This window comes from Gymnodraco acuticeps, unplaced genomic scaffold, assembly GCF_902827175.1.
Source record: "Gymnodraco acuticeps unplaced genomic scaffold, fGymAcu1.1, whole genome shotgun sequence".
NCBI lineage: Eukaryota > Metazoa > Chordata > Actinopteri > Perciformes > Bathydraconidae > Gymnodraco > Gymnodraco acuticeps.
Genome location: NW_022990042.1, coordinates 1,776,774 through 1,803,216, shown reverse-complemented (window position 1 = coordinate 1,803,216; position 26,443 = coordinate 1,776,774). Strand labels below are relative to the sequence as shown.

At 43.4% G+C, this 26,443-nt stretch overlaps 1 protein-coding gene across 1 annotated transcript; it reads left to right on the top strand.

Annotated features, from left to right (window-relative positions):
• Positions 1–294: 294 nt before the first annotated feature.
• Positions 295–15,594, top strand: LOC117545500 (sodium/potassium-transporting ATPase subunit beta-3-like). The gene is made up of 7 exons (XM_034215301.1): positions 295–625; positions 1,584–1,712; positions 1,987–2,085; positions 2,536–2,729; positions 2,886–2,936; positions 3,451–3,537; positions 14,127–15,594. The coding sequence occupies exons 1-7, from the start codon at positions 511–513 to the stop codon at positions 14,292–14,294; spliced, it is 843 nt and encodes a 280-aa protein (XP_034071192.1). The 5' UTR covers positions 295–510; the 3' UTR covers positions 14,295–15,594.
• The last annotated feature ends 10,849 nt before the right edge of the window (positions 15,595–26,443 follow it).

Genomic DNA, 26,443 nt, shown 5'->3' with positions numbered 1-26,443 from the left:
TTGGTGAATACGTCATGACATAGTGTGATATTATAGATGATATGACATCCTGGTTTGTGTATAACATTATTTAGAAGTATCTTTTCCACAATGGCACTAACATATTTTGGTTTCTCTTGCTGCAGGACCCCTGTAAATACAAAGCGGCGTTGTTTAACGCCATTACAATATAATTAATGATAAGAAAGATATCGTGCGCTCTATTAATAAGATGTGCGCGTAACGGTCCGCACCGTGCGTCTCCCCGTCATTAGCCAATGTCCATCCATCTGCTCGCACTGCATCAGCTGTGCACGTCACAGTTTTCTTTTTCCTCCCCTCTCTCCCTCGTTCCCTCTGTTCCTCTGTTCCTCTCTTCCTCTCTCTCCACACCGCCCACTCTCACTCACCGCCGCCTCGCCGGCTTCTTCTCCCCGTCACATCGCCTGCTACCCTCTTTTTTCTGCATTTTTTGGTGGAGAAACGCCGCGCATTCTTTGGACCAAAACAGCAAAAACACAAACCACCACCATGGCGAACACCGAGGATAAAGTGGTGGCGAAACAGGAGAATGCGACCACCTGGAAGGACTCCTTCTACAACCCGAGGACCGGGGAGTTTATGGGTCGCACGGCCAGCAGCTGGGGTAAGGCTCCCGATGCACAGAGCGCAATTAGTGTGACATTCACGGGGCTTAAGCAATAACCTCTGCACAATCACATGAAATATGTGCGCGTTTTGGATAGGCTAAATAACCTGCTCTATCCTCCTGTGCATGGATGAATTTAAAAGAGATGGCAAATGAGATGTTGGATTAGCCATCACAGGCGTGCATGAAGGTGTATGATGCTTTTAGGTGTGTGCGCAACAAATAACAGGTGATCAGATTTTCCTCACATTAATATTCATCATGATTGGATGATGAGGAGCCCAGCTGTCACATGTGAGGAGCAGCATTCCAAGGCTGTATCCATAGATTTATGTAATGATTCCCCCCCACCCCCCCTCTGATAGGCTGATAGGCAGCCTGGGCCCCTGTGCTGCTGTGCAGTGAGATGCTCCATTGCAGTTGCATGGCCGCCCACATTAGCATGCCTGTCAAGGTCAAATGGGATTCCCTCTCTCCTCTTTCTCTGCCTTTCACACACCAGGCAGGTGCATTGTGGGATACTGTTGGAGAGGAATGAGAGGAAGGGGGGATGTACAGCAGGAAGCAGAGGGGTCCATCCTTTTTTTCTCTTCTGTTTGTCCCTGTTAGAGGGCATCCGTGCTGTGCGAGGCTGGATGGCGGTAAACCATTTTGAGTCAGATGTTTCCACAACTGGGGCTCCTCTCCTCCCCCCTGCATGCTGCTCATATATGAGGCTCCCAGCACTGCAGCGTCATCCCTACATAAAGTGCGTTTTAAGTGAAAAAAGGCCTCCTAGCATCATAGCATGTCCCCCCCTTGATCCAAAATGGTTCCTCTCAAAGGGATCGTGCTCTGTTTCCTTCATGAGGTGAATCAGATTTGAGTTAAAGCTTGAAGTGAATTATACATGACCCTCTGTCTCTTCCACTCATTATGTCTCCTTTTTTATTCCATTCCTCTCAACTTCCTCCAGCCCTCATCCTGCTCTTCTACCTGGTGTTCTACGCCTTCCTGGCCGGGATGTTCGCGCTGACCATGTGGGTGATGCTGATGACTCTGGACGACAACGTGCCCAAGTACCAAGACCGCGTTCCCTTCCCAGGTCTGTGTTTCCAAACAAACAAATAGGATGGCTTTTGAGCTATCTGGCTGCATTGCTCTGCGAGACATCCAATATTCATACTCGCACCAATGAGATGCTGTCACAGTAATGTGCTACATTACAGCTGCTTTTTGTATTGATCTGTTTTCAAGTGTGTACCTGTCAGCAGTGGAGTCTGTTTCGATCAGAGAAAGCTTTCTATAACCGGAGACTCAGATGATGGTGTTTGTTTCTCCAGTGTGTCTGATATGTTTATTTTACTCTGATGTTGCAGGGTTGGCGATTCAACCAAATTCACTGGATATTATCTACAATAAATCTGAACCATTAAAGTACGCCCCGTATGTCCAGAAGCTGGAATCCTTCCTGCTGAGTAAGTGCACTTCTCCCTGGTACAATACAATTCATTTTATTTACAAACAGTTGAGCTATCCAAATCTTTAGAATAGGAGCCTAGACACTCAAAAGAAAGTCGTTAAAGTATATATTACCAACACATCTAGAATTGGAAAGATTTCAGAATAATTTACAAGCCTAAAAACACCTGATACTAACCAAATCCTCTAAAGCTGATCCAACTACTAAATGGTCCCAAAACTTGAATTTCATCAGTAATAACATTGGTGTGAATTAGGTAAGTCATGATAAACACAGAGATATGAGAAGGGAAAATAAAGGTTCGGATTGAATGCATTTCAGAGTAGAATTACCTGTTTATTCAAGCTCTGACACGTATTAATCACTTTAAAATAAAACAGGGTTAGGGTTTTTCCAATCATTCTTTCCCTTTCCCTGAATATGAGTCCGCTCACCTCTCTCTCAGGTTATAATGATACCGAGCAGGAGAAGAATGAGGAGTGCACTCGAGGAGAGTACTTCCTGCAGGACGACGCCGAGGACATGGAGAAGAAAGCGTGCCGCTTCAAGAGGGACTTCCTGAGTCTGTGCTCCGGCCTCTCCGACACCAACTTCGGATATTCTGAGGGGAAACCGTGCATCCTGCTTAAATTGAATAGGGTAACGCTAAACAAATCACAGAAAATTGCTTTAAAAACATACAAATTGTATCTCTCTGCCAACTGTTTATTCCCTCCCAGCTTTAATCTCCATCTCGTCTGCTGAATAAACGATCATGTCTAATTTTGTCTCAACCTCTCATGTTACGCTTCATAGATCATCGGACTTAAGCCTCGTGGGGAACCCTACATCACCTGCGCAGTCAAAGTAAACTTCTTCCTCCACATGTTTCTCTACATGTTGTATATGTGTATTTCTGTTTTCATTCTTTTTATTTAAGAAGACCATGTTGATATTTTCTTTCTGTTGATCTTTCTTGTTTTCCTTCTTTTTGTCTGTTTTTTGTCCGTTTCTTTCTGCATGCTGTCACTGACGGCCTTAGGGTAAGAGCATATGTAAATTAGGAGGATAAGGCTAGCAGGGGAGTTAACACATTTTCGATTATGTAACAAGTCACTACGCAGGTGCCTCTCTAAACCCATCCTAGTGCCATTCTCAAGTCATTTTAATCTAAAAGGCGCAGCAAATGCCATTTTTGCAGATTAACGCAGAACATGTTTCATTTAAATCTCCTCACTAACAAACAGAAGGCCATCGCTTTTGCTTTTTTCCACGTCTTGTCTCGTAAACTTGGAAATACATGTCATTTGCTTTTAATTTGACATGATAAGTTGCATTTCATGTCGCATTCACATTGACTAACACATGTTCTTCTGTGCAGAAAGACGAACCCATTCAAATGCAGTATTTCCCCCGTGAAGGCAGCATTGATAAGATGTATTTCCCCTACTACGGAAAGAAAGCTCATGTAAGTATTCATCATCAGTCAGATCCTCACCGCTAACACATGGATGTTTTATAGGGAATGGGAGTGAATAATGGGGCAGCACGGCCATCTTTGAAGGATAGCGTCTATGTAAGCAAGCCCCCAGGAAGTGCTCCGGACTCTGAGGAATACATTTGTTGTGTCCAAACGGCGGTACTACAATTTCTGTATCAGTCCGTGACATCACTGGGCCCAGAAAGACTTTTCCCATTGACTAACATTGGGAAAAAGACGTCTGCAAATCGGCAGATATTTATTTTTTAAACTAAATAAACGACCCAGTATGAACTATCTTATATCATTCGGTCCTTAAAGTTGTAAAATGCACTAAAAGCCGAATCTAGATTTATTTTCTCTCTCCATTCATTCTAGTGAGCCGAGAGTGGGATCTCGGGGGGCGGGGCTTAAGGGGCGCATGCTCTGTGAGCGCACATACAGGTTCTTCTGCTCTGACAGCCAGGCATGACGGGTAATCTGTGACGTTTCGCTCTCTCAAAAGTAGGGCCATTTTGTCCTCATGCGCCAATGAGCAGCTCTCATAGGAAAGAACGAGACCCCGCCTCCGACGCTGTATCCAGTTCTTATTATACATCCATGATAGCAAGCCCCAGGAAGTGTGGCGGACTTTGTAGCAATTTATCATATTGGCTGTCACTACCCAATCCGCATCCCTACCCAATCCGCATTGTGCATGTGCGAGATGGTCCGCCATATTGGACAACTACATATGGCTACCCAAATAGGACACTTGACACAGTGGCGTTTGGCAAAGCAGAAAAAGAAAACCAAAAAAAAACCGACAATATTAATCTGAACGAGAGAGAGTTATTGTTATTACAACGTGACTTCACTATTATTTAACAACTCCTTTTATTGGGTCCTTTTATTGGGTTAAGTACATTGTCAGAATAAGTGAGAAATGGATTTAACTTCGATAGATGTCGATAGATGTCGGGCCGTCGATGAGCGTTGTGTCGCCCTACTCAGATTGGCTTTAATCAATGTTTGAAAATGAATTCTTCATATATGATAAATGAGAGGTGACATTTTATTTATGGTATTATTTCACATATTTCTCTCCATTCTTCCTTCTGCCAACGCGGTGTCGCAGTTTCTCGTCTCTCCCGTTGTTGTGCTTAGTGCGTACGCATGGGTTAGAGTTTGCGTGGAGGACCGCACATTTTCCCGTCAAGTTAGTATTTTATAAATCGCAAACATTGTGTAGAAACTGGCGTACGCCATTTTTTGAGCGTATATCCCTTTATAAATGAGGCCCCTGGTCACATGACCTGTTCAAGCCGGTGCCGCATAAAAACAACAGTCCGGACAAGTACTGGCTTGAAACTATATGCCAGTCTTTGTTTCATGCAAAAAGACCCAGTAAACACGGAGATACGATGATATAAAGTTAATACAAATATATTTCAAAAGTATGGAAAATGGAAGCACATATATTTTAATATCTTCGCCGTATTTTATCATTTTACGTGATTAGTGAGTTTATTTAAGGTAATTAGGTAGAAGCCCTTTTTGATCAGTAACGAATTTAGCAGTTGAACATAAAAGTCAACTGACTTGCAATGACAATAGGCGCATTCACACTGCGGTACTTTTCCCACAAAGGTTAATGTGAACTTAGTTCATGTGAACTCTTTTATCGCGTTCACACCAAAAATCTGAACGAGAGAGAGTTATTGTTATTACAACGTGACTTCACTATTATTTAACAACTCCTTTTATTGGGTCCTTTTATTGGGTTAAGTACATTGTCAGAATAAGTGAGAAATGGATTTAACTTCGATAGATGTCGATAGATGTCGGGCCGTCGATGAGCGTTGTGTCGCCCTACTCAGATTGGTGTGTACTGCACCGTTGTGTCTTTTCGGCCGTGCCGACACCTTCCGCCGCCGATTCGACATGTTGAATCGGGAGGCCGTAGGCCAAAGAAATCACTCTGATTGGCTGTTCAGCTAGCGAATCAGCGCATGAGAAGCGAAACGGAAGTGAGGGACCCAAACAAACTATTAAGAAGGCAAATCTGAGATTTCATTTAACTCCAGTTCTCGACACAGGTTCGGGAAATCCCCATGAGCTTCTCGCTGTAGAGTGAAAATGGAACACACACGTTATTTGTTGTTATTTATATCACGCAGTCTGTTCTTCTTCTCTCTGTGTATCACGCAGTCTGTCTTCCGGTTGTTGCCTCTTTTGAATGACGAATACACACTATCAACGCCTGCTGGTAAGGACAGTTATTGTGCAACTTGGCCGTCGGCTGAAGTCTTTGCGGTGTGTTCCAGTGCGATCGCCTAGGTCGCCAGATCTGGGGGGGGCGCTGCGCTGGCAGCTCTGGGAGGGAAACAATTATTTTGACCGTTGGTGCTTATCCTAATTTTCGACCTTGATGTAACAACATTCATAATTAAGTAAATGTAACACCCTTTTCACCCCGGTTACACTTTTCATTTGCCCTGTACGATGGCCGCTGTAAGTGATGAAAGTGGGGGATGTTGGCTTATCAGGCGCCCGCAGCTCACAGCCAAAGTGCGAGCGAGCGTCCAAGCGAGCAAGCGAGGGAGAAAGAGGGCGCACTGGTACCGGGGATTGGCTTGTTGTTATTACTAGCATCTGGTGCTAGCTGCACTAACGGATATAAGAAGATGTTTCTACAACAAGGTGGAGGAGAGATCTCCTGTCATACTGAGAGGCTCAGTGAGGTAAAGGACTCTGTTTAGATAGTTAACTTTAGTCTAAGTTATCTCAGTGGGTCTCAAATGTTTTGATCACAATTTATGTAAACAAATATTTCCAAGGCACGCCTTTAAAATTATTGGGATAAACAGGTTTGTTTGAAATCATTCCAATATACTATAGGACAGTAAACCAAAACATATTGTTTAAAACTGGAGAGGTAAAATAAGATATGAATGAACAACAAAAATAAAATAAGTTACATTTATTTGTTATTGGCTGTGGTAAGTTATTGGTTATGTTCACATACTTATTTGATTATTAAAATGTAAAACGATCTTTTTCATATGGGTGTTTAGAGTTGTACCCCCTAGATCAGGACTCTATATGCCTAATTTTGTGCTCAAAGTGCACCAGATTGAAGCATTTTACTTTAAAATTCAAACATTTCTTCCCGGGGGAGCATACAGATGTAGCACTCTAGAAAAGACTCCAGCCAACAGCTTCCTGCCAAAGACCCAACGGATCCCAGCGGCTGGGAATGTTAAGCCCTCCCACTATTTTCCAAGAGGGCGTTGCCAGATTTTCAATTTCAGGATTGAACCATTAGATGGCGCTTCATTCACAAATACAGAAAGACAAGTTTCATGGACTTTCAGTACTTCAGTTGTGTTTTGGTGAAGAGCATTTGAACACAATTTGTTATGGTTTTCACAGGCTACTACAGTATAACGAAAAAACATCAATATTTTAGATCAAATAAAGTATATCTAATCTTGTAATTCAATAGTCTTTATATATTAAATAATTATAATGTAAATGTTTACACTTCTTTATTTGTTATGCTCATACTTTTACCTTTACAATAGTTTGCTTTAATATGCAGTATGTTTTTTGTAATATTTTTTTGGTGTTTGCTTCCTCCTGCTCCCTTTCGGACACATACTGTATGATTTATAGGGCCGGGACTTTAACGCGTTAATTAAGATTAATTAATTACACAAAAATTAACGCGTTAAAAAAATTAACGCATTTTAATCGCACTTATTTTTGCACCGCGGAACGTTTCTCACTGGATGAGTTTCAGGCGTACCGATTATACTGGAGCACCAACTAACGTTCATGACTTCAGACAACAACAAACCACAGTGAACAACAGTGGGAAATGTTGTTTTAAAAAACGGACGGATGGAAGCGTCGATAAGAGCACGGTTGTGTGCAAATTATGCAAAAAGGAATTCGCATATCACCGCAGCACATCAAGCCTCAAGTATCACCTCAATGCAAAACATATAGCAGCTAGCGTGGAAGCTAGCGTGGACGTTAGCCTCTTTTATCGCGTTCACACCAAAAAGAGCCGGTACTAAAATTAGTTCATGAGAACCTTTTTACCCCCACGAAAGTCCCTGCTAGAGAGCAGAGAGCTGCTAGAGAGCAGGGACTTTCGTACGGCTCTCTTGTGAGAAAAGAGCTATATTTCTGATTGGCTGGGCGGATTGCAAACCACGCCCCGTAAAACTCCCAAAAAGTTTTGTGAAGCCGCCATTTTATTATCCTCGCATTAGCATTATTAGCATTAGCTCAGCGCAGAAACGCAGAGAGACTAACTTATGGCAACACAAAATAAAACATGGGAGCGGTGGAGATGAGGAGGTGTCGGCGTTCTGGCGATTTACTCGGAAGGCTTCAGTAGAAGCTGCTGGGAGACCCAGCAGCTTCTACTGAAGCCAGTCCCCAACTCCGGGGACTTCCGGCCGGGGACTTTGGGCGGCAGTATACGCCGTGAAGTGGTTTGCGGCCTGCCAGTAAACCCAAAGCAGAAGAAGAACAAGTGACGTCAGCAGCTTCATTTGCCTAATCCTCCCCCAGGTTCAAAGAGTTCTCATGAACTAAATTCTCATGAACCTTTGTGGGAAAAGTACTGCGGTGTGAATGCGCCTAATGGTATACTAAAATCCATGTGAAAAAAATTGCTTCTCACTGTTCTTAGATCAAATATTTATATGTGATTAAAAATGCGATTAATTTCGATTAATTAATTACAAAGCCTCTAATTAATTAGATTAATTTTTTTAATCGAGTCCCGGCCCTAATGATTTATTATTATTATTAATATGAAGATATTATTAAGATAAGATAAGATGTTACTTTATTGATTGAAAATTTTTGTTTAGAGTTCTCAGGTCACATTCCGACCATTATTTAAAACAATAGGCGCTTTCACACCGTCGACAGTTTGATTTGCATAGAGGGAGCTGTGGCTGAATGGCCGGCGATTAGGTGTGGCGCATTTATCATTAGGTGATCAGAGCTGCCTGCCTGCCGTCAGATTTCATTTAAAAAACAGGTCTTGACTTTGTTTAAAATCCAAGGGTGTAACTTTGGTTTGAGAAGTGGGGGACACGATACACAATTAAACATTTTTCCGATTTAATTCAATTTCCTGCCTTTCTACAAATATATTAGGGACTATGGTGTTAAAAAATCCAAGAAAAATGTGTAGTGTAGGGTTGGGAGGGTTACTTTGTAAATGTAATCAGTTACTGATTACTGAATACAGTAAAACTCCTGTCTCCTGTATGGGTATGTTTTGGTGTACAGGAGACACAAAAAGCAAAAGGAAATTGAACGTGTTTTTACTGTTTTAATGGCTTATAAAGAGCAAAACTGAAACATAACATCTGAAACGATGTAACAACATAATACACTTTCTGGGGATGCAGCTTGGGATGTGAGGAGTGAGGGACACGGCTTTGAATGGGCGTGTCGCCTTCTGTTGGCAGGACATGAATTAAAATGTCGAACTCGGACTTCATTTTAAGGACATTTTGGCCAGGGGTGTAGAGCTATATTTGTTTTAGCCTATTGTATGATAACTGTGTGATTACTATTTCTTTTCAAATGCTTATATGCCACCCATTTACACCGCACTTCCCGTCAAGAATTGGAATTTGAATATCATTTAGTTTTAGTTTCTGGATCTCACGGAGAACACTGTCCCGATTCATTGTAGGATTTCTGCCTTGTCTCCACTTTATAAATAAGTAACTAGATAGACTACCTTACCATTAGGCTACTGCGCTCATAAAGTGCCGGCGTGATCAGGGGCCTCATTTATAGGATTCACGTGGGAAGGTTGCTTACGTAGTAGAAATCCAAAAAATAGGTACAGAAATGTTCCGACATTTTCCGATTCACAAAACATTGCGTACCGGCGAGGAAAGTGCGTACGGCACTTCCTACGCCGGTTTCCCTTTATAAATCACAACCGACTCGAAATGCGGTGCAGCTTTTGCGGGCTTCACGTAACGCCCATATTTGCCTATAAATAGTCAAAGAAACGCCCATTCATTCATTCATTCTGACTGACTTTATGAAGAAGATAGCAGGAAATGACGACAGAACAGCTAAAAAAGACATCTCACACCGTGTCAGATTTTGGTTATTTTGGGGAGGTGGAGATAAATCATATTGTTTGGTGGATGCCGTTTGAACCAGAGTAGCAGCATGGAGGTCGGATCGTCACCAAAATAAATAAATAAGTGGTCCGAAAAAGGTTAATGACAAAAAAAATACACATAGCCTTCCTCAGGCAGTGTGTTTGTACCGGGGACAGGAGACACCCCCTTGATGAGAAACTGTAAGAAGTGAACGGGGAATCCCTCCGGAGTGGAGTCATGACGACTGGATCTGAATTATGTTTTTGTATTTGGTGGTTTGTGTCCCAGCTGTCGATCAGCTGTGCGCAGCGTCTCCACTGCAGCCTGTGCATCTCAACCCCCCCATCCCCGCAGCAACTCTATATCCACCAGTTAAAGGAAATACAACCAATGTGTTGTGTTATATTTGCTGTACAATTTACCACATATGGTGTTCTTAGTTTCCATACCTCCTGTGTTTTACGAGCGACTTATCAAGTCTTAGCAAATGGCATACAACACGATTAAACATGATAGTATGCAACACGGCGTCAGTTTAAAGTAATTATGTCCTCCTGCTTACCGCATCATTTATGAGAAAACAATTCATAACATTATCACAACATATTCGAGGTGGTTTTAAATAACATATCCGTATTTATTTATTTCTCCAAGTTATGTTTTTGTGTGCACTGAGGAGTCGTAAACAGGCGTTTGTTTAATCATTTTAAGATTGGCTTTAATCAATGTTTGAAAATGAATTCTTCATATATGATAAATGAGAGGTGACATTTTATTTATGGTATTATTTCCACATATTTCTCTCCATTCTTCCTTCTGCCAACGCGGTGTCGCAGTTTCTCGTCTCTCCCGTTGTTGTGCTTAGTGCGTACGCATGGGTTAGAGTTTGCGTGGAGGACCGCACATTTTCCCGTCAAGTTAGTATTTTATAAATCGCAAACATTGCGTAGAAACTGGCGTACGCCATTTTTTGAGCGTATATCCCTTTATAAATGAGGCCCCTGGTCACATGACCTGTTCAAGCCGGTGCCGCATAAAAACAACAGTCCGGACAAGTACTGGCTTGAAACTATATGCCAGTCTTTGTTTCATGCAAAAAGACCCAGTAAACACGGAGATACGATGATATAAAGTTAATACAAATATATTTCAAAAGTATGAAAAATGGAAGCACATATATTTTAATATCTTCGCCGTATTTTATCATTTTACGTGATTAGTGAGTTTATTTAAGGTAATTAGGTAGAAGCCCTTTTTGATCAGTAACGAATTTAGCAGTTGAACATAAAAGTCAACTGACTTGCAATGACAATAGGCGCATTCACACTGCGGTACTTTTCCCACAAAGGTTCATGTGAACTTAGTTCATGTGAACTCTTTTATCGCGTTCACACCAAAAAGAGCCGGTACTAAAATTAGTTCATGTGAACCTTTTTACCCCCACGAAAGTCCCTGCTAGAGAGCAGGGACTTTCGTGGGGCTCTCTTGTGAGAAAAGAGCTATATTTCTGATTGGCTGGGCGGATTGCAAACCACGCCCCGTAAAACTCCCAAAAAGTTTTGTGAAGCCGCCATTTTATTATCCTCGCATTAGCATTATTAGCATTAGCATTTGCCCAGCAGAGAGACTAACTTATGGCAACACAAAATAAAACATGGGAGCGGTGGAGAAGAGGAGGTGTCGGCGTTCTGGCGATTTACTCGGAAGGCTTCAGTAGAAGCTGCTGGGAGTCCCAGCAGCTTCTACTGAAGCCAGTCCCCAACTCCGGGGACTTCCGGCCGGGGACTTTGGGCGGCAGTATACGCCGTGAAGTGGTTTGCGGCCTGCCAGTAAACCCAAAGCAGAAGAAGAACAAGTGACGTCAGTGGCTTCATTTGTCTAATCCACCCCCAGGGGCTTTTTCCAGTGTGAACGCGATCTGTACTTAGTTCATGCGAACTAATAGGCGCTTTCACACTGCGGTACTTTTCCCACAAAGGTTCATGTGAACTTAGTTCATGTGAACTCTTTTATCGCGTTCACACCAAAAAGAGCCGGTACTAAAATTAGTTCATGTGAACCTTTTTACCCCCTCGAAAGTCCCTGCTAGAGAGCAGGGACTTTCGAACGGCTCTTTTGTGAGAAAAGAGCTACATTTCTGATTGGCTGGAAGGATTGCAAACCACGCCCCGTAAAACTCCCAAAAAGTTTTGTGAAGCCGCCATTTTATTATCCTCGCATTAGCATTATTAGCATTAGCATTAACCCAGCGCAGAAACGCAGAGAGACTAACTTATGTCAACACAAAATAAAACATGGGAGTGGTGGAGATGAGGAGGTGTCGGCGTTCTGGCGATTTACTCGGAAGGCTTCAGTAGAAGCTGCTGGGACTTCCAGCAGCTTCTACTGAAGCCAGTCCCTAACTCCGGGGAATTCTGGCCGGGGACTTTGGGCGGCAGTATACGCCGTGAAATGATTTGCGGCCTGCCAGTAAACCCAAAGCAGAAGAAGAACAAGTGACGTCAGCGGCTTCATTTGCCTAATCCACCCCCAGGGACTTTTTCCAGTGTGAACGCGATCTGTACTTAGTTCATGAGAACTAAAGAGTTCTCATGAACTAAGTTCACATGAACCTTTGTGGGAAAAGTACCGCAGTGTGAATGCGCCTAGTGTTGTGTTTTTATTTTATGAACCTTTTACATTACAAATTGTTGTTGAATATATAAATATTATTATGGATAAATGCTAGGCTATTTATTATAAACGTTAGTCCTTAACATCTATCACTGTGTATATCACCATTCTTTAATTAGCCTATATGTTTGATACGTTTCTATGAAATAAGAAATTAGTTTTAAACAAAGAGTTCGCAACATACATAGCCTAGGCATAGGGGGGTGGGGGCTGCATGGTGAACGGTATAGTCAATGTTTGTAAACACTGTGAATTGTTGACTTTATTTGATCATTTCAGTTAAAAACTAACGTTCATATTTCTCTTTTTGAGAAGAGAAATATGAATATGTTAGTGGCTGACCCAGCCCCATGGTCTGTCACAGTAGTGCGGGAAAGAGAAGTGCACTGTTTTGCCTCGCTGGACCTGTATTTGTATCTACCGGAAAGGAGTGAGCAGAGGGTTCTGTTCTGTTTTCTGTGAACAATCCTCACCCTCTCACTTTCAGTTGCGCGCGCTACTAAAGCTACACGCTACCATGGAAACCAAACAATGGTGTAGCTGTAAGATCAGGGGGGGGGGAGAGGGGAGAGAGCTGTGCCTGATGGGCCATTAGGTGTGTAAACACACAGCTGAGAGCTGCCGTTTCATTCTGACTGTTTAAAAAACGGTAACAACGGACTATTTTTCTTAGCGGATGCATGTCAATTTAAATCAATACAAACATTTTCTAAATCCATAAAAGCATTTCAATTAATATTGGGAGTCATGTCGTTACTTTTTTGAGAATGTGGCCATGTAATAAGCGGGATAATGTGCAGCGACTTGGTCATTATGGGGAAAATAACACCCTTCATCCAGATCAAGATCCAGACACTGATCTGCCTGACGAGGCTCCATTAAAATATAAATATTTTTAGTGAATTACTGAGTTTAGGCACAATAATAACGTTTTAATGTTGATTACAGTATATTCATATTTGTCAGTGCTTTCATGTAAATTTGGCAAACATAAATTATCGTGGTGAAGATGATGATTAAATTAGAATTAAAAATTGAGAGCATTTCCTCCCGTTCATTTTTGGAGCCGGCGGGCTTCCTGATATTTTTTGTACAGTAGTTGTGGACTAACCAAGATTATTTTGTTAAATAAAAACATGGTGATGTTTTGTAGCCTAAATGATTACATGTCTCTTATTTAGCACAGAGTATGATCCTATCCGTGACATATGGATCTTAACAAAGATCCGCTATACAGTAGCCTACCAGACATAAATCTACCGTACTGTATCAGAGTTTATTTCACATGAGCTCCAGTGTGGAACCCCACTGCACCCCCTGGTGGATCAATGATCCATTGCAGCTGGCTTCATTATAATTACATTTATTTATCAAGGGGGCGGTCTCAAGTCACGCTGGAGGTTTTCCTTTGAGCGAGGGCAGACCCTGTGCCGGCCACGGCCCTCGCGTTTCAAACTGTCTGAAATGAGGTGCTACATCTGTAACCCCGGACCCCCCTAGAGAAGGTGATGTCCACCCCCCAATTAAAACATGTTCATACAATAATAAATACATTTCAAGCCTTTTTGATGTATATCAATAAGTTTCTGTTTTTGTAGTGTATTGGTCTTTTGTATCGATCTTCATCTTTTCTACTGTACTGATTTTCTGGCTGGGGGGGGGTGGGGGGGGTGCCAGCTAAAAATCTGGCCTAGGGCAGCAAATTGGCTAGAACCGGCCCTGATTACCGCACTACTTCAGTGACAGACTGTCTCTCTCCTCATGCAGGAGACCTACGTTCAGCCCCTGGTGGCCGTGAAGCTGCTGCTCACCAAAGAGGACTACAACAAGGAACTGGCGATTGAGTGCAAGGTGGAGGGCTCCGACCTCCGTAACAACGACGAGAGGGATAAGTTCCTGGGCCGTGTCACCTTCCGGATCAAGGTGGAGGCGTAGGTGGAGTAAAAGGACGAGAAACCCACGCAGAGGCTGACCAGGATTTGAAAAATAAAGATAACAAAAACGTGTCAAAAACGTCACAAAGACGGCATTTTTGGGACGTGGCCCGACAGTTTGTTGTAGATAGGTTAGATGCAGATATTGAATGACATTCTGACCCTTCTTTTCCTTCACGATCTCCCCAAAGGTCAGACACAGGCTCTGCTTCCTGACCCCATCATCTCATTCACCTGTTGCACTGCGCATTCCTCACCCCTTTTTAATATGTTTTAATTTGTAGTATTGATGTGATTAGAAACCGTATAGCCATTTCAACTAAGCTACTTGGAGCTGTTGTGTAATTGCTGATACAACTTTTTTAGTTTTGTTTTTTCTGCTCATACCTCATTCCAATCTGTATGAATGAGCGCATTGTCGCTGGAAGATTCGTACCTTTCTGTATAGTGTAATTGAGAAAGTAGAACATCACTTAATCGCATCACAAAGACGTCATAGGAAACGTACCTTGATAATCAAGTATAGCCACTGTATCTCTGTATATGAAATGCCAATTACAAAGTCCCTTTCTACATATAAATACATTGTGATCCTTATCATATTTAGGGAATTATAGATAGTTCTTCGTGTCGAGGCCTGCGTGGCCGCGACCCCGTCTCGTGCTGTATGTCCGTCTGTCTGCATGTCTGTCTGCCTGTCTGTCCGTCTGTCTGTCTGCCCGTCTTCCTGTTTACTCACCTCTCCACTGCAATAGCCAACATGTGGGCGGGCCCTCCGGGAGAAGCTGTCTCGCTCCACCTTCACCGGGTGCTGCGCAGTGATGGTGGCTGAGGCGACACACACACACACACACACACACACACACACACACACACACACACACACACACACACACACACACACACACCGAGAGAGTACAGTGTAAACAAACTAGAAGAAGTCGCAAAATACAAACTGTAACTATGTATTGTATATATCTGGGTCTCAACGATTGTTCGTCAGTTTCTTCAGCCTGTTGATCTGATTGTCTGCCAATCTATTACTCTTCAATGTATATGTATATACACACACTATCTACCATATTTACTTCACACTGTATTTTTGTCACAAAACACAATGTCTGTGCACTGTAAAGAAATAATTTAAGCAAAGATTTACAGGAAATGATCTTATTCAAAGCTATGTTTACACAGTCTTAAAAGGAACCCTCATTTGAAAGACCATCTTGTAACATCTCTTCAGGGTGCCTTAAGACCTGATCAAATAAATGGTGGAATAAAAGTGATTTTGAAGAAAAATATATTTTCTCCTGTGTATTTTTTGTATTTATTTTACTTTATGTCCTAGATGTAGGCTACCTAAAGTTATCCGTAGATAAGACCTAATTTCCATATTTAAGCATTTTATCTCAGAAAACAGTAAGTAATAGCCTGTAACTAAGTAATCCATTTGGTTATTTAAATTGTATCTATTCATTTTTGGTATCCTGTTCCCCTGTTGTGTTTGGCAAAATGGATGGAAATGTTCAATACATATGGACAAACAAAGGACATTTTATCAGAAATTCGTTTTTCCTCACACTATGAGCCACAAATCTAAATGTTTTACTTTCAAAAAGGGCAAAAGAGGGTGTCGTATTGTTTGTTTGTATTTATTTATAGAAGGACCATGCATACAAAAACATTAATCTCAGCAAAGAGAAGAGATGCAATATGCCAGATTATAGCTAATAGCTCATTTCCATCTGTGGTCCTCAGGCAGGTTCATAACAATCAATAAACAAATATACTACTGATACTGATACTCTGTACAAACTGTGAAGTCCACTGAGACAAATGTAACATTTGAATTGAATTGATTTATTTAAAACAAGGGACAGTGTACATTAATCAACATATTAAAAACATGTAAAAGTACTCAAATTAGCCAAAAGGCTAGTTTTCATTTGTGATATTGGGCTATATAAATAAACATTGTGTCAGGGTGAGTGAAGCAGACAGGACCCAAATGCAGAATAAACAGAAAATACCTTTATTTCAAGGTTTTAAATAGGAACAAACAGAACACTACCCCGTGAACACAGTCATAGACAAACAACAAGGATCCAACAATGACAGACAGAAAAACCAGAACTTAAATGCACACAAGACTAATCACACAAACAAGACACAGGTAAGGAGAGAGGAGAAAACACAGGGGCACAAGGTGAACACAATCAGGAAATCAGACACAGGAGCCAAACACAGAGACAGGAATCAACAGACAAGACAGGGGGTGAACACTTTTCAAAATAAAACAGGAAACCAGAGACAGACAAAACACAACACAGACAGACCGTGACATTACCCCCCCTCAAGGGACGGATCCAAGACATCCCTAAAAAAAGGCAAGGCAAGGCAGAGTTAAAAAAGGGGTAAAGGCGGAGCAAGGGCTGGTGTCGACGGGACCCCAAACAGGACAGGACATGGTGTTGGCAGGAAACCCGGCGGAGCAGGTGTCGGCGGGACCCCCAACAGGACAGGATATGGTGTTGGCAGGAAACCCGGCGGAGCAGGTGTCGGCGGGACCCCCAACAGGACAGGATATGGTGTTGGCAGGAAACCCGGCGGAGCAGGTGTCGGTGGGACCCCCAACAGGACAGGATATGGTGTTGGCAGGAAACCTGGCGGAGCAGGTGTCGGTGGGACCCCCAACAGGACAGGATCTGGTGTTGGCAGGAAATCTGGCGGAGCAGGTGTCGGCGGGACCCGCAACAGGTTAGGGCACGGAGTTGGCAGGACTCCCAACGGAACCCCCCACGGAACAGGACATGGGGTTGGCAGGACTCCCAACGGAACCCCCAACGGAACAGGACATGGAGTTGGCAGGACCCCCGGCAAGACAGGTGTCGGCTGAACCCCCAACGGCACAGGACATAGGGTTGGCAGGACCCCCGGCAGAACAGTAGTCGGCGGGACCCCCAACAGGACAGTACACGGAGTTGGCAGGACCCTCAGCGGAACCACTAACGAAACAGGACATGGAGTTGGCAGGACCCCCTGCAAGACAGGTGTCGGCTGGACCCCCAACGGCACAGGACATTGGGTTGGCAGGACCCCCGGCGAGACAGGTGTCGACTGGACCTCCAACGGCACAGGACATAGGGTTGGCAGGACCCCCGGCAGAACAGTAGTCGGCGGGACCCCCAACGGCACAGGACATTGGGTTGGCAGGACCCCCGGCGAGACAGGTGTCGACTGGACCTCCAACGGCACAGGACATAGGGTTGGCAGGACCCCCGGCAGAACAGTAGTCGGCGGGACCCCCAACGGCACAAGACATAGAGTAGGGACTAGAGAAGGGACGAGAGAAGGGATTGAGTAGGGACTGGAGAGGGGACTTGAGATGGGACTGGAGAGGGAACTTGAGAGGGGACTCGAGAGGTGACTCGAGAGGAGACTTGAGAGGAGACTCGAGAGGAGACTTGAGAGGGGACTCGAGAGGAGACTTGAGAATGAACTCGAGGGGAGACTTGAGAATGAACTCGAGGGGAGACTTGAGAGGGGACTCGAGAGGGGACTCGAGAGGGAACTTGAGAAGGGACTGGAGAGGGGACTTGAGATGGGACTGGAGAGGGAACTCGAGAGGGAACTTGAGAGGGGACTCGAGAGGTGACTCGAGAAGGGACTCGAGAGGAGACTTGAGAGGAGACTCGAGAGGTGACTTGAGAGGGAACTCGAGAGGGGACTTGAAAGGGAACTCGAGAGGAGACTCGAGAGGGAACTTGAGAGGTGACTTGAGAGGGGACTCGAGAGGGAACTTGAGAGGTGACTTGAGAGGGGACTCGAGAGGGAACTTGAGAAGGGACTCGAGAGGGGACTTGTGTCGGTCGGTATGCCGACAGGACATGGGGAGCTAGAGTCGGCCGGAACACCGACAGGACACAGGGAGCTGGAGTGGGCCGGAACGCCGACAGGACACGAGGGGCTGGAGTGGGCCAAACCACTGACATGACACAGGGGGCTGGCGTCGGCCGGGGAGCCAACAGGAGACGAGGTGCTGGAGTCGGCCGGTACATCGACAGGACACGGGGAGCTGGAGTCGGCCGGAACGCCGACAGGACACGAGGGGCTGGAGTGGGCCGAACCACTGACATGACACGGGGGGCTGGCGTCGGCCGGGGGGCCAGTACTGGAGCCGAAACTGGAGCCAGAAACATGGCAGCAGGGGCCAAAACTGGGGCCGGAACCATGGCTGCTGGGGCCAGGACTGAGGCTGGAAGCATGGCTGCTGGGGCCAGGACTGAGGCTGGAAGCATGGCTGCTGGGGCCAGGACTGAGGCTGGAACCATGGCTGCTGGGGCCTGTACTGGAGCCCAAAACATGGCTTCTGGGGCTCGGGTTGCTAGCCTGGACTTGCGACTCCTTCTCTTAGGAGCCTTTTGGAGGCTCCGTGGACCTCCAAAAGCCAGACGAGTACCCGAGAACGGATCCTGGACAGGAGCAGGAAAAGGAAAAGAAGCAGGGGCTGACTCCAGACAGAACAAACCGAGACGTATGGTGTCAGGTAGGGAATTTGGAGGCAGGGGGCTAGCATGCCTGGGGCTAGCAGGCCGGGAATCACATGTCGGAGGAAGTCCAAAATCCAGTCAGGTAAGAACTTCACTAAACATGGCTCCTCTGTTGCCACCTGGTGAGCCTCTTTCTGCTGAACACTGGATGCTCCCCTCCACCTACCATAGCAGCAAGCCAATGAAAAGGTAAAATTAAGTAAATCCACCTCAAATGGATCTGCTGGGCCCATCTTTGGTTGGATCCTTCTGTCAGGGTGAGTGAAGCAGACAGGACCCAAATGCAGAATAAACAGAAAATACCTTTATTTCAAGGTTTTAAATAGGAACAAACAGAACACTACCCCGTGAACACAGTCAATCAATCAATCAATCAATGTTTATTTATATAGCCCAATATCACAAATGTTACATTTGTCTCAGTGGACTTTACAGTTTGTACAAAATATCAGTATGACAATACGACACCCTCTGTCCTTAGACCCTCACATCGTACAAGGAAAAACTTCCGAAGAAAACCCACAGTTTAAAGGGAAAAATGGGAGAAACCTCAGGGAGAGCAACAGAGGAGGGATCCCTCTCCCAGGACGGACAGACGTGCAATAGATGCCGTGTGTAAATTGAAAAGATAATACATTTGCAACATAGGTAGTCCAAATGTTTGGAAATGCATGTGTGTATAATAGGAAGATGAATCCACGAGGATATCCATCCAGGACCTATGATCCAGGACCACAGCCACGACTCAAGATCCAAGGCTCGCGATCCAGGAGAGAGGAGCGCAGGATCATCCATGACTCCGGATCCCGGCGTATATAGACACCAAAAAGAAAGACATTTGGGGAAGCTGGGTTAATCGGAACATGAGAGTACACAAGTATAGACAGAGAGAAGGAAGAAGTAAGATGTCCCCCGACAAACTAAGCCTATATCAGCAAAACTAGGGGCTGAATCTAATCAGCCCTAACTATAAGCTTTATCAAAAAGGAAGGTCTTAAGCGCACTCTTAAAAACGGATAGGGTGTCTGCCGCCCGAACACAAACTGGAAGCTGATTCCACAAATGTGGAGCTTGATAAGAAAAGGCTCTGGCTCCCATTGTACTTTTAGAGACTCTAGGAACAACCAACAACCCTGCATTCTTGGAACGCAATGCCCTAGTAGGACAGTAGGGTATAATGAGTTCTTTAAGGTAAGATGGCGCCTGCCCATTAAGGGCTTTGTAGGCGAGAAGAAGAATTTTAAATTCTATCCTGTGTTCTATAGGGAGCCAGTGTAAGGCAGCCAGAACAGGAGTAATGTGGTCCCTTTTCCTAACTCTGGTTAGTACACGAGCTGCAGCATTTTGAATCAGCTGAAGCGACTTGACTGACTTCTTGGTACACCCTGATAATAAAGAGTTACAATAATCCAGCCTTGAAGTAACAAATGCATGGACTAGTTTCTCTGCATCGTTTTGAGGCAAGATATGCCTGATTTTTGCAATGTTACGTAGATGGAAGTAGGCGGTCCTTGAAATTGATTTTATGTGGGCGTTAAAGGATAGTCAGTCCTAGACAAACAACAAGGATCCAACAATGACAGACAGAAAAACCAGAACTTAAATGCACACAAGACTAATCACACAAACAAGACACAGGTGAGGAGGGAGGAGAAAACACAGGGGCACCAGGTGAACACAATCAGGAAATCAGACACAGGAGGGCAAACACAGAGACAGGAATCAACAGACAAGACAGGGGGTGAACACTTTTCAAAAATAAAACAGGAAACCAGAGACAGACAAAACACAACACAGACAGACAGACTGTGACACATTGGCCCTTTCTCATTTCATCAAATCCCCCTCCTCGACTCCTTGACTCCTCGGTCCTCCGGTAGTGACCCGGAAATTAATTTTAGCGGGCCATGTTGAAGGACATCTCATTTCTCTAAATGCACTTCGAGGACCGAGAATCAAGCGTCGAGGAGGCTCTCTGGAGGAGCTATAACCGAGGATACACTGATGGGTCCTCCACGGCTCCTTCGTGGATGCGTTTCAAAGCGTCGTGATGCACGGCCGGACTTATCTCAGCCAATGACAGCTCTGCATGCATCCCCTGGATATTATTTTATTGACTGCTCTCATTGCAACGCGATGTTTACAGAGAGAACAGCTGTGATGTCCGTGCAGAAAGCAGAGCAGTGTGTATAATATATCAGTAACAGGCCTACATTACTCTCTTTATTTGCTTTAGTTTAGTAGAAACAAACAAAGAGTCGATATTTTTCTAAAACCATTTAGTGCTTCACATAATAAAATACACAACGGCTGTAGCCTGATTATGCTTTAGGAGCTGTAGGTGCGTGTGGTACAGTGTGTAGGTGTGTGTGTGGTACAGTGTGTAGGTGTGTGTGTTGTACAGTGTGTAGGTGTGTGTGTGTGTGTGTGTGTGTGTGTGTGTGTGTGTGTGTGTGTGTGTGTGTGTGTGTGTGTGTGTGTGTGTGTGTGTGTGTTGTACAGTGCGTAGATGCAGCGGACAGACAGGTCTCAGTTGGTAGAGACCAACTGTCCTCTGCTTACTTTTAATACTTGTAAATCAAACTTTTGGCCCATAATGTATTTCCCTCATTGTAGTGACCAGAGAGGGGAGAGGGGAGAGGGGGGGGGATATATCCAGTCTCTGATAGTGTGACGTTATTATGAGAGTGCTCTGTTTGATTCTGAAATTGTATATATTTATATAAATATATACATATATGTGTGTGTGTATGTGTGTGTCCCCGCATCTGTAGCCTGTTATTGTCTCATTACACTGCACTGTCAATGATTCAAAGTAAATATATAAGTCGTCATGAACACATCTGTCCATCAGGAGGAGGAGTTCTCATTTCTCTAACCGCCTGCTGCTTCCCCTCCTCTCTCCTCGGTTCCCCTCCTCGACTCCTCCGCTCGCATCTCCTGTGGGCGGGACTAAGTCTCGAGGATAGGAGTTGAGGAGGGGAGTCGAGGAGGGGAGTTAGAGAAATGAGAAAGGGCCATTGATTGATTGATGATAATCAAATTTAAATAAAAGTACGTTTTTAGAGAGGACTTTTTGAAGGCACATTTCACAATATTGTAATATATATGTACAATATAACACTACTGTAAATAATATTAAAGCTCAGAAGCGTTATGTATGTATTTGCAGTGAAAAGTACAATATTCTTCATGTCATAATTGTGGGGTAGTATACAGTAGTATCTAATGAATAGTGAAGTACCTCAAATCATGTCAGAACAACAATTGATGTTAACTGCTGGAAATATTGTTTAAATGATATTACATAATATACCATTTTTTAATTAAAGGGTGTGCATGTGCTGTATGAGGGAGGGAGAGTCTGCAGCCACACGAGGGAGTCAGAGAGACACTGAGGTGTGTGTGTGTGTGTGTGTGTGTGTGTGTGACCCGCAACCAGGGGCGGACTGGGACTACAAATCAGCCCGGGACTCTCGACCGGCCCACTTCGGTACCGCCGGCCCACCGCGGTACCGCAAGTAAATACCGCTAGTAAATACCGCTAGTAAATTGTCGACGGGGGGTGCTAGTGACTTACCGCAGAGGTAGACATTAAGGGTAAAATGCCTCTGGGCCGGTGGACTTGTATTATCACTGGCCCCACCATTGTAACCACTGGCCCGGAGCATTCGTCCAAAAAAAAAATCGACTAATAATGAAGAAAATTAACACATTTGTTGCAATAGTAATTCATGCCTGGAAATAAGGTCTGTGGAAAACAAACCTGTTTGATAAATGCACGTTTTGTTCAGCCGGATAATCTCCACATGTCTACCCTACTTTTATAATTTTCGAATCATAAATCTAATCGATAGATTATAAAAGGGTTTTAGGATGCGTCACTGCACCACTAGAAACCAACTCCATCGATCAAGCTGGCTGAAACTTTCTCTCTCTCTTCTTCTCATACTCCCTGTCACTCTCCTTTAACTCCTCCGGTGACTTTCTTTTATTTGAAGATTGTTTTTTTGCCCGACGCTTGGCCGGTTACCGCTGGTATTAACAACATTTTGGCGAATGGTTAGGTGGCGCGATAGTCTGTAGTGAAGGAGCGCGCTCCCGCTCACGGGAGCCTGCTCGAGCTGCGCTCCGCAGCAAACAGCTGTTTGCTTTTCACCCAACAACGACAACCGACTCACGGAACGCTATGTTGTAGCGTTGATAAACGAAACAATTTAACTAAATTGCTTGTCAAAATACCAATACCACAGGACAATTTTTTTAAAGCAATATTTTTAGTGGCCCGAGCGGTCAAGTGGAAAGTACGTTATGCTGGCTCAGGGTGTCTTAATAGTGCTTCCGGGCCAGTGGGCCATTTAATGTCGGTTACCGGCCGGCCACATCGTCCGACCGGCCCACTTCAATACCGATGGCCAGTCCCGCAACCTGCCACCAGCTGGGCCGTGCGTGCGCGCGCGCGCGTGTGTGTGTTTGCGTGTGTGTGTGTGTGTGTGTGTGTTGGGGGGGGGCTGAGGCTTTCTGCAGCTTGTGGTTTCCCCTCATCACACAGATCAATATTTATAAAATCCACATACTGTAAGTAAACCTGACACTGTCCATGAATTATGTCAACAGGTTCAACATAACTGTATTGAGTGGAGTTAAAGTTGTTAGTTACATCAAATGGATATGATCAATTAAGTTAAAGTTCCTCAACATTTTACTAACTGAGTAAATGTACTTAGTTACATTCCACTATCGTGTGCGAGGAAAATCAATCTCAGCTTCTGAGATCTTTTCCCAGTGGCTCACATGATATTGTGGACAGTGTCATTGTTTCGTTTTTTTAGTGTACATTTATTTTAAAACGTTAATTTGAAGATATAGATAATCAATCAAAAAATAGAATCAAGTAATAAATGATGATTTATTAGACATTTGGTGAACACAAAGCGCTTTTATAACACCATAAGAACATATGAATCTATCATGGTCCGTTGTGCAAAATGCGTAATTGGTACGTTAGCTTGAATATGATAATAATACTTTTGTCATTTTTTATTTTGAATGCAGGACTTGTAAGAGCGGATTTTGAGAATCAAAATCTGAAAAACTTTAATAATCTTGAGGGGAAATTGTTTTTTGTGACAATAAAAAAAATAAAGAAATGATCAATAAAGATCTTGTGTAATATAAACATTTAAGAAGCTCCTCTTTATATATCTCTTATTTAGTTGTTCACTGATGCATTGACTATAGCCTCACCTGTGAATGTTGCACCTGTATTGACTGTGTTGTCAGAACACATCAGGTCAGTATGAAGAGAGGTGTGATCACAGCTGTTGGCCACCGATACCACATTTCTGCACAAAACCTGCCTCTTGTAAATCTGCACAGCTTTATATTGGTATATTGTTGATATTCTATAGCACAGACATTTTCATATTCTTTTTATGTTTCTTCTATTTTGTATTTAAAATTCCATTTTTATTTTTTTATTTACATGTTTTTTTTTCTTATTGCAATTTTGTTCTTTCTATATTTCTGACTTTACATATTCTGTAATTCTATGAAGCTGCCAACCATTTTGAAACTTCATAGTCCTATTGTATTTTTAGTTTCTTGTAAATAACGCAAGATATGTATTGTTGGGGAAATATGTTCCTAGGCTTTGGTCCAGTTGATCAGTTTGTACTGCCCTCAGTGAGCACAGGCCTGCGACCTTGGCTGCTGTGCTCTCAGTGTTCTGTCTCCCTGTTCCTGCCTGTTGGCGTCAGCTGATTGAGGTGTTATGGTTTTATCTTGTTATGCACAATGTGGATTCTTCTCTCAGAACCAGCTAAATACATGGGTCTGGGGTAGAGATCTTCAGAATTTGTTTGGCACGCCGCTGTGTCAACTCGTGGCTCAGCACGTCTTGTGAATTCTCCGGCCGAAGCTCCAAATAAAACATCAGTCTTAATTGTTGTATTACTATGTTAATCCTGCACTAATACAACAACATTCTGCATGAAAACCTACATGGAAAAAAATGGTAACATTTCTAATTCAGATTTTAAGATTTGCCAAAGAAAAAAAAAGTTACATACAATTGGATCACTTTGCAGCAAGCATTTAGCTGACTTTACATTTTAATATAATTCATACAGCATTCTTTCTATACCCTACTAAATATGGAAATGTGAAACATCTCCCAGCTCAGCACTGCAGCTGCACTGAAATAACGGAAACATTGACTTTAATTAAAGTATTATGTCAACAGATTTCACATAACTATATTCGGTTAGTTGAAAGCAATACTATTAAGTTTAAAGAAAAAATATTAGGTTCAACTTAACCTGTTAAGCCCCAAGGACCCCCTCGACGGGTCCTTTTTTTCACGACACTGTGTCTCAGGCATGGGCGTATAGGAAGCATCCTGAATGTGGGGGGGACATTTTTAACGGGGGGTGTGGGGATCCCCCCCCACGAAATAAAAAATAGATTTCCTGTATTCTGGTGCATTTGGTGGTTTGATACTTTTATGTGGCTATACTAGCATGAGGAAAATGATGGGTACATTTTGTAATTTCATCCATTAGTAAAGAAAGGAAACATATTTGATTATTAATTCAGAGCCGTCTTTGAATTAATAAAAAGCAGTTTAAATTTGTACATTTATATACAACAATAAATATGTGTGAGTGCATTGAGAGATATTGTTGTGGAGAGTCATTTATATATATATCGCAAAATACATTTGTGAATCCTTCTGTGAGCATTTATTAATATTGAGACTGATCTGACTCCATACAGATGTTAAGTTCACCTAGGAATGGTATCATTGACTTAAATGTTCAAATAAATGTTGCTCTTCTGTCTATATTGGTCATATGATGCCCCTTGACTGAAATGTTTCCTGTTCAATATCCCCACTGATTTCCTTAAAATTCTGGGATGAGAGTCCACATCACAATATACTCTAAACTGTCATTTCCCTTCACTCACCTCAGCAACGGACCTCTCTCCACTGTCCCTGTGTTCTGCCTCTGACTCACTCTCAAGCACCTAGATGTCAAGAGAGGTGGTGAAGTGATCATTATTTATTGAGCAGTATACTCTTTCACATTGAATCATAACAAGTCATACTGAATGTAAATACAACTGACTCTAAAGTCAGTCCCAGTCTGTGACATTGGACATTTTGAAGACTCAAAGTCCCAAGCAGTAGGTAAAATATTAGCTAGTCTATAATGTGCACAGAAAATAAATAGTTAACTGAATACTGGGATGGAAATGGCCTATAACGCACTCAGTAAAACATAAACACACACAAAAAGCTTCTGAATGATAAGAAGTATAATTAAAACATAATGCACATTACCATTTTGAGAGAGAGTACTACCCAGTGGCGGCTGGTGGAAAATATTTTTGGTGGGGCTATGGAAATGTTGACAAAACCATACTAGGGCGGTCCGGGGGGATCCTCCCCCGGATTAATTTTTTGAGAAATTACCCCTTAAATTATTACTTCTGGTGATGTTAGAGGGGAGGGGGGGGACGACAAATTGAGGTTTAAAAATATGAGATAATCCATAATCTTCAGTGTGGTTAACTAAGAATCTTCCTTTGCAACAGT

What these genes read in the sequence shown, in the direction of transcription:
- LOC117545500 (XM_034215301.1), top strand. Translation starts at nt 511, where the DNA reads ATGGCGAACACCGAGGATAAAGTGGTGGCGAAACAGGAGAATGCGACC. An exon ending in TCGCACGGCCAGCAGCTGGG is followed by an intron (nt 626 to 1,583) that starts GTAAGGCTCCCG and finishes AACTTCCTCCAG; the next exon opens with CCCTCATCCTGCTCTTCTAC. An exon ending in ACATCACCTGCGCAGTCAAA is followed by an intron (nt 2,937 to 3,450) that starts GTAAACTTCTTC and finishes TCTTCTGTGCAG; the next exon opens with AAAGACGAACCCATTCAAAT.